Genomic DNA, 8,934 nt, shown 5'->3' on the forward strand with positions numbered 1-8,934 from the left:
ATCTGCTCTCACAACGAGGGAACTTTAGCTGAGTCTTTATAGACTGTCAATGAGGGCTCTCCATTTTTTCAGTTGTCCCTTAAAAGGCATAAAGGCTTCAAATGAGTTCACATGAACTGGCGTTTTAGTGACTCCACTTCATAAAGGTCTAATGCTGCCTGTTTGAGAGTCATGCTGACCACAGCAGTAGAGAGACAAGGAGATTTTACTCCAACAGAAGTTAAATATGTTATATTTTAGATCTATTATAGGCTCTTCATATACGTCTATGCTACCTTTAAAACCCCCCAGAATTTTATTGATTTTTTACTTTGCACCTAAAGTGAATTTTAGGTGTATCGCTGTAGTAAATAGGCAGTCGACATGAAATATTTGTGGAAAGTTGCAATTTCCCATGGTGTGACATGCTACACTTCATCTAAAACTCTTTTTGTGCAATTGTACTATTCTCACATGAACTGGGAGCAGTGTTGTGTGTAACCTGATTACAAAGTAATTCGTTAATTTAATGAAATTACATTCATGTCAAGAGGTCGTGTAACACATTACATTTCATCTTGTAATTAGATTACAGTTACTGACTTCAGTGAAGTTAATGTACTATTTATGCAGAATAGAACGTTTAAAATATGCATTATGTTAATATGTACTGCAGTGGCGGATCTAGCTTCTATGGCGGCCTGGGCAAAACCCGGTTCAACACGCCCCCAAAGTTGTTGACGGGGGTGGGGGGGGGGGGTGGTTGTATGGTGCCTTGGGCGAAACCACATCAGCGCGCCCCCAAAGTTGTTGACCGGGGAGGGGGTAATGTGTGGGTGCCTCGTGCCGCCCCACCGCAAGATGCCACCCTGGGCAACTGCACATGTCGACCATGCACTGTATGTCTTGCATTCGGCAATGAACAATGAGAAATATAGAGATTATTTTCAATTTGTTGAGAGGAAAAACAACAACTTTTTAATGAGAAGTGTATTAGAGAGTAATTTAAAGGTACAGTAATTAGTAATATGATTACATTTTCCATGACGAAATCAGTTAAGTAATCCAATTACAATAGTAGTAGTAGTTACAATTAGTAATTGGTAGCGGATTACTTTTGAGTAACTTACCCAACACTGATTGGGAATATGGAATATTTGCACTTTTGTCACACCACAGGTCCATTTAAAATAAACTGGCAAAACGGTGATTAAAATGGTGAAAAACACAGCACCTAAAATATACTTTGTCTATACATTCTCGTTAAGTTTAACAACTCAAATATATTTGCACACATGTTTTATCACAGCTACCTGGCCTTTGAATTAACACGAGGCTCCAGGCGTTATTTAAGAAATGGAAAGATTTTTTATGAATTATTTATGAGTAATATGGCCTCTTTGACTGAGCTAAAACTTGTGTCACTTCCTAATGAGTCACGAGTTCATTTCTTGATCTATAACCCCATGAAAAAATGTCTACATCCGTCCAGCTCGTCTCAGCCAAACATTAACACGCATTACATATTCATCGGCCGACGGCCTGCACGCTACCAGCGAGGGCCATAAAACTGCAAATTTGATTACATGTGCCCTTTGGCTCTGTGTCGAGGGGACAAAGAAGCCGCCTGTCTGTGGTGATTAGCATGCCCAGCATGAGGTGATGTTGCCCCCCATAAGACTGGCCCGGTTCCCCCCTGCGCTGCGACATGCTTGTTTACCGCACGAACCCTGGACACAGCACACTTCCGCCCTGGCAGAGACTAAAGTCTGCCTTCAAACGTCTCAGAGATCTCATCAAATTCTTCCAACTCTCTTGATCTGAGCTATACTATCCACATTCATTTTATAGCTCTGTACTCTGTATATCAACAACCAACTGAACTGTGTCTATTTTTGTTTCTCCTGAGCACTTTTAGAAGAAACAAAGTTGATCCTTCATGAAGTCTCCTGAGCAATAAAAGAGCAACCTCTGAACAATAACTCTTTCAACTGTAGCTATTTAACATCTTGTTGTTTTGGTTTTGAGTGTCAGGGTTTCATGGGAACTCTCCAGACACTCTTCTCTTTTATAGTTGAGACACTAAAAAACAAAAAGAAGGTGTCAAATTTTATGAGCATGATGAAAAACTCTTTTTAGCTTATTCAAAGTTGCTTGCAATTAGTAGTGTGCTGATCAGGCTTGAAATGTTTGGTTAACGTAACACATTTGTTACGTTTTGTCACAAAAGTTCAATTATTATATTATTGAAGAACAAGAGTGGTTACTTGTGTTTTAATCTGCTATAGTAAAGTAAAGCTACATTTTAAAGTTTCTCTTTGGCTGTTATTTACTGTACTATCAACATAAAATAATGGCAGTACAGCAAATACTTCCATGATGTATAAATATGTAACAGTTTACATGATATATCACCATTTGTATGGTTATAATGGTCCTAAAATAGGCTTCATTTTATTTGGTCCATATATATACTGATAGCAAACAAATTCTCATTGTCCAAAGCTCTGCGACAGACAACAATAAACTAAAGAAATATAGTCCACATTGATAGACTGACAGACAGAAACGTTTATGGGCCGTCTCTTTAATGGCCTTCTCAATAGAATCCACTGAAAAAAGATATTTCTATTTACTGCCTCGCGGTTCTGTTTGGTGTGCAAGTTAAACTTTGGCCGGGAGTCTATTGTCTCCAAAGTCTATCATTTAATGGGAACTTTGACATAATGAATGAAGTGGTCCCACCTTCTGTCGGACAGAAAGAGCCCACTCTTATCAGACCTTCAGAGCTCGACCAATCAGAACGCAGCCAGAGACGACCATGTGGAAAGAGGCAAAGAGGTTATTGTTTTCTTTGTGGATTTTAATGAACTTTACTCTGTGCATTTGACTGGACTACACCCACATTAGTAGGAGAACATTTTCGGAAGGGTCCACGTTCAGAATGATCTTGTGAACAACGAAAAATGGCAGAACTTCCTCCGAGGCATCCTGGATTTGGGATTTCTGGGAAGTGTTTTCTCATTGAGAATCTGTTGCGTCCTGGGAATTTTTCACCTGTTGGTTGGCCTTCATCAGGTGTCTGTCTGAAGAGATGTTTTCCAAATCTGGTTTACGGACCTCTGGGTTTGGTGCCGAAAGGGAAGTGTGTCTCTCCGAACGGGGCCCCGGAAAACCACATGTGTCCTCAGATAAAGAACAGGAATGTCGCTCCACCTCAGTCAGGTAAGATGACCTGTAATACCGACATGAATGGAAGTATAAACTGACATATGGGTCTATGACTGTTAGTTGATTTGAACTTTCCAACAACATTGTATATTCTTAAAATGTGTCTGGATACATGCAAGATAAATTAATATCTTTTATACTAATGTCAATACAAATCAATATCTCGAATATTATCTAGAATGTTTCGCAATATCTGGTGCAGTGCAAATTATATTAAAGTTATTTTAAAAAGTTATTCAACAAGCAAATATCTCACTTATTTCATTTGAAATTGTATTTATTTATAAATATTTATTTATAAATAATATTATAATATAATATATATATATATATATATATATATATATATATATATATATATATATATATCAACCTAACAATACAATATAATATTGTATTTATTTATTTATTTATTTATTTATGCATGTTTGCCCATTTAGAGGAACCAGACAGATATCTAATATCTAATGATATTTTAATAATTAGGTCAATTGTCCCATTTCACAGAAGACTTGATATGGTCATTAAGCAGTGTTTTATTAATATTAATTTGTTTTAATACACAAAAACGAAAGCACTTTTTGTGGTCTCAAAAAATCATTTTAGCTCATTTGTAAGATTTATGCATTACAATTTCATGACAAAATTCCATCAAATTGAATTAATGTTTAACAAATTTAAATTAATTTACACTTAAAATATTTATATTTTTATTTTATTTTATTAAAGATTACTCAATTTAATTTGATGAAATTTTGTTATGAAATTTAAATGCATAAATCTTAAAGTAATTTTATGAGTGTAAGTAGTTTAGATAAGATCATCTGTTAAATGTTCATTGTTAATGACTCATTTATAATGTTGTGCAGCTACTCACTGAAACAGCTTGGAAACACACACACACACACACACACACACTGCAAAGATCAATTATCTCAAAATGTCATTAAGCATTTATGTACAGAAACAGCAGTTACAGTATGTCATTATGCTAACACTTACAAACATGTTTTATGAACATGTGCCAAAGTTTTAACATAGATACCTTATACCTGATAATATAAATAAAATACAGTTATTTATCTCTCTCTCTCTCTCTAGTTGTTATGACTGGAGCTCCTCTCATGTGCCGCACTGGATCTCAGCCTGTGATGTCATCTACCCCTCTGTTCACTAGTAAGTACACACACACACACACACACACACACACACACACACACACACACACTCAAACTTGTTTTTATATAATTGTGGGGACTCTCCATAGACGTCCATGCATTTTAAGGATTTTATACAGATCTAACGATAATTTATATCCCCTAACCCTCACAGAAACCTTTTTGCATTTTGACATTTTCAAAAAAACATCATTTAATATGCCATTTCCCTTGTGAGGACATTTGGTCCCCACAATGTAGTAGAAACATGCACACACACACACACACACACGCGCACACACACACGCATGTCCAGACACACACTCACACACACACACACACACACACACACACACACACACACATGTCCAGACACACACACACACAGGCAGACACACACACACACACACACACACACACACATGTACACATGCACACACACACACCCACAAACTCACCCATTTTCCATTGGTCAGCCAAACAGGTAGCCCTGCCCAAACTCACGCTATTGGTTGAGCCAAAGTTGCTGTGTCAGTTCACTCAAACAAATCGATTGCAAGTCCATTTAGTGCTGCAGAAATTACACACTAGCAACAGTAGAGCAGCATGGTAACTACTATTCAGAACACACTAGCAACAACACAGCAACATGCTAAAAACCACACTGTACACACTAGCAACTGCACAGCAACATGCTAAAAAACACACTGAACACACTAGCAACTGCATAGCAACGTGCTAATCTGTTTAGCACACAATAACAAGCACACAGCAACGTGCTAAATGCTATTTAGCACACCCTAGCAACTACAAAGCAACTTACTTTTCAAAACACCCTAGCAAGTACATACTGTAGCAATGCGCTAAAACCACTCAGTAAACACCCTAGCATCATGACTGTGAGTTTTGCACAAGCCAGAACCACTCACATTTTCTTCAGAAGATGTTAAAGCCTAGTTTATTGCCAGTTTAGTGCTTTTATATAGGGTTTATGGTTATAAATAAATCAAATTTGCAATGGTGATTTCATTGATATCTTTATCACCCTACTGAATGTGTTTTGCCCCCTCTAGTTTTGATTGCCAAGTTTTCTAAGTGCCCAAACCTGGCAATTCCAGATCTGTAGAAAAGCTTTCTTGAAAACAGTTTAGTGGTTTGACACTTTCCCACACAGCTCTACACACACACACACTCTCTCTCCTGCCCCGTGACCAATGGCCTCTTTCAGAGCGACCGCACACATGCAACCTCACAGCCGCTTTTCAACACACAGCAGTCACACACTCATACTGACCCAGGATCAGCCAAAACCACAGCTTGAAGACCAGCTCAAACACAACACAATACAACCACATTCCTGCACAGCAGTGGGCGGAATCGCCCCTCCGGAGGTTTTTGTTCTGGTTAATGAAAAGCCGAGCTCTTAACCCCACCTCTCCATCCATTCTGCCCATTTCAGGCTCTGCAGACACGACGCCCTCAATAGAAATGACTTTTATAGACTTTTTTTCAGCTCATCTGCGTTTCGAGAGAAAGAAGCAGGATCCATCTTTTGAAAGGGAGTAGTTAGAGATGCTGTGAGGGGGAGATAATGTGCTGGAATGTCAAATGGGTCATTTGTTGCAGGAAAAGCAGGTTTGAGGGTGTGTGGGTGAGGTTTCGGGTGATCTGACCCTTTAATAGGGCGTTTAAGTGGAAACTATTTAGACTCAATGGTGACCAGAGAGCATGACTAACTCTCTTACTCATGCCATCGAAGGTGGCCACTCTGGCGATTTGTCGAACAGATTAAAAAGGCATGAATGAAGTTGAGAGATGAGCTGTTGGGCTTGAGTTCAGAAAACCTGAAAGAATAGATAGATAGACAGATGGACAGACAGACAGACAGCAAGGTACACAGAAAGACAGACAGACTGGTAGATAGAGAGACTGACAGACAGACAGATGGACAGACAGACATGTAGATGGACAGATAGATAGACAGACAGACTGGTAGATAGATAGACAGATGGACAGATGGACAGACAGCAAGGCACACAGAGAGACAGACAGACAGACATGTAGATGGACAGATAGATAGACAGACAGACAGACATACAGGTAGACATATAGACAGGCAGACTGATAGATAGATAGATAGATAGACAGACATGTAGATGAACAGATAGACAGACAGACAAACAGGTAGACAGATAGTCAGGAAGACAGACAGGTAGATAAACAGACGGATGGACGTAAGCACAGACAGACAAGTAGATAGACAGACAGACAGACAGACAGACAGACAGGTCGATGGATAAACAGACAGAAAGACAGACAGACAGACAGACAGGCAAAAAGACAGATGGGTGAACGAACGAACAGACAGACAAGTAGAGAGATAGACAGACAGACAGACAGGTAGACAGATAGACAGGCAGAAAGACAGGTAGATATACAGATGGATGGGCAGACGGACAGACAGACAATTAGATAGACAGACAGACAGGTAGATATACAGACGAATGGGCGGATGAACAGACAGACAAGTAGATAGACAGTCAGACAGGTAGATAGACAGATGAATGGACGGACGAACAGACAGAGAAGTAGATAGATAGACAGACAGACAGATAGACAGACTGACAGGTAGATGGATAAATAAATAGGCAGACAGACAGATGGACGAACAGACAGACAAATAGATAGACAGACAGACAGGTAAATAGACTGATTGTTGGACGGACAGACAGACAAGTAGATAGATAGATTGATAGACAGACAGATCTATCTATCTATCTATCTATCTATCTATCTGTCCATCCATCCATCTGACCATCACTCCATCTGTCTGTCTGTCTGTCTATCTGTCTGACTGTGTGTCTGTCTATCTATCTGTCCATCCATCTATCTGACCATCACTCCATCTGTCTGTCTGTCTAAAGGTTTGTTAAAAAAGGTTTTGGGATATAATAAAATGTCAATTTAAATTTCATTCAGTTTTGAATGTCTTTCATTTAAAAGTGTTTTGAAAGATCAGGCAGAGTATCCAAATACTGTACTTGTTAATGTATTTAGTGTATTGATGTCAGTGGACATTTTTTCATTTGCTCTTTAGAGGGTGTCAGTTCTACACTGTGGAGTCCAGTGATGAACTCCAGATCCAGACCGGGAATTCTGCGGCGGGCCGTGTTCTCAGAGGAACAGAGGAAAGAACTGGAGAGAACCTTCCGCAGACAGAAATATATAAGCAAGACTGATCGCAACAGACTGGCGACAGAGCTCTGTCTCAAAGAGACACAGGTCAGATATTTTCAGACATTTTTCAGTAATAGCGGGGTGTTAATATTGCCAGGCAAATAGCGTTGAGTTTTGTGAATAAGGCGCAATCTATAATGAGAATAATTTACATTTTAGGGAGGCCTTTTTGTGCTGTAAAGCGTGCCATTGGCTTAATTTAAATTTTCACAATAATTTAACTCAATTGCAAGTGCTTAGAGAATACTTTTTTGCGCTGAAATACCATGCTCAAAAGGGACGCAACTGTTTCGTGAAATCAACCAACAGAGGATTAAACACAACATGTTTTTTCGCTTTTCTGAGAAAGTCATTTGTGAGATATTCTACAGAGATTCTGAAAATCAACAATGCCAACACTGTTGTTTACACTCCGTAAGTCAGTTCTCTTTGATGAATATGGTTTATGTGTTTCGCAGGTGAAGATCTGGTTCCAGAACCGCAGAATGAAATGGAGGAACTGTAGAGAGAAGGAGAGCACATATACGCGACCAGCGATTGAGCGACTGACGGTCTGGAGCGAATCAGAACCGGTGGACGCACACAAGAAATCCAGCACAGACGACACACTCTCACCTGTCCACAGCCGAACCAGAGAGATCAGACCAGAGCAAAGATAATGTGTGACATTTGTGACAGAAATTTGACTAACAGCAAGATGGATTTCAAGATAAGGGACTCAAACATTGAAATGTCTTGCTAGATTATGATAATATTGTTAAATATGCCTTAATAAGGCAAAATTGAATAAATGCCACAGCTGTTTACTGTTCAGACAGACGTTCTGAAGTGTAATAAAGTGTAATTATGATTTGAATGGTCATTACCTCCTGTAGTCCCATCACGACAGTCACTGAGCTCTTTATAAGATGCATTTCAGTAACTAATTACTGTAGTGTTTATTTTTAATTTTGCATAAAGTGTACATTGTAAATTGACAAATGCAGATTATTCAAATAAAATGAAATAAACATGTATTCATTGACATATTTATCACTAGTTAATGTTCGTAGCAGCACTAAACAGAACTGCAGTTGGTTTGCTATAAATGGCTGGTTAGCATGGATCAATAACTACACTACATTCTTTGGGCAAAAAGTATTTCTCCATTGACAGCCTTTCAAAAAAGTAAGTGTGAATTATAGCTGTAATAGTAGTATTTTATTATAATTGTTTTAATTTTTTAATGAAAATTCTCTCATCATTTCCTCCACCTCATGTCATCCCAGATGTGTCTGACTTTCTTTCTTCTGCAGAACACAAATGAAGATTTTTAGAAGAATATTTCAGC

At 38.7% G+C, this 8,934-nt stretch overlaps 1 protein-coding gene across 1 annotated transcript; it reads left to right on the plus strand.

Annotated features, from left to right (window-relative positions):
- The first annotated feature begins 2,903 nt into the window (after window positions 1-2,903).
- On the plus strand, window positions 2,904-8,573 carry LOC127437131 (homeobox protein DBX2-like). Its single transcript, XM_051691839.1, has 4 exons — window positions 2,904-3,204; window positions 4,312-4,386; window positions 7,465-7,649; window positions 8,063-8,573. The coding sequence occupies exons 1-4, from the start codon at window positions 2,946-2,948 to the stop codon at window positions 8,261-8,263; spliced, it is 720 nt and encodes a 239-aa protein (XP_051547799.1). The 5' UTR covers window positions 2,904-2,945; the 3' UTR covers window positions 8,264-8,573.
- Window positions 8,574-8,934: the final 361 nt, after the last annotated feature.

The sequence above is a fragment of the Myxocyprinus asiaticus genome, chromosome 48, assembly GCF_019703515.2.
Source record: "Myxocyprinus asiaticus isolate MX2 ecotype Aquarium Trade chromosome 48, UBuf_Myxa_2, whole genome shotgun sequence".
NCBI lineage: Eukaryota > Metazoa > Chordata > Actinopteri > Cypriniformes > Catostomidae > Myxocyprinus > Myxocyprinus asiaticus.

Bases quoted from the DNA above. Each gene is read 5' to 3' on its own strand.
- LOC127437131 (XM_051691839.1), top strand. From the start codon at position 2,946: ATGGCAGAACTTCCTCCGAGGCATCCTGGATTTGGGATTTCTGGGAAG. The intron at 3,205-4,311 runs GTAAGATGACCT...CTCTCTCTCTAG, and splicing joins TGTCGCTCCACCTCAGTCAG to TTGTTATGACTGGAGCTCCT. The intron at 7,650-8,062 runs GTCAGATATTTT...TGTGTTTCGCAG, and splicing joins TCTGTCTCAAAGAGACACAG to GTGAAGATCTGGTTCCAGAA.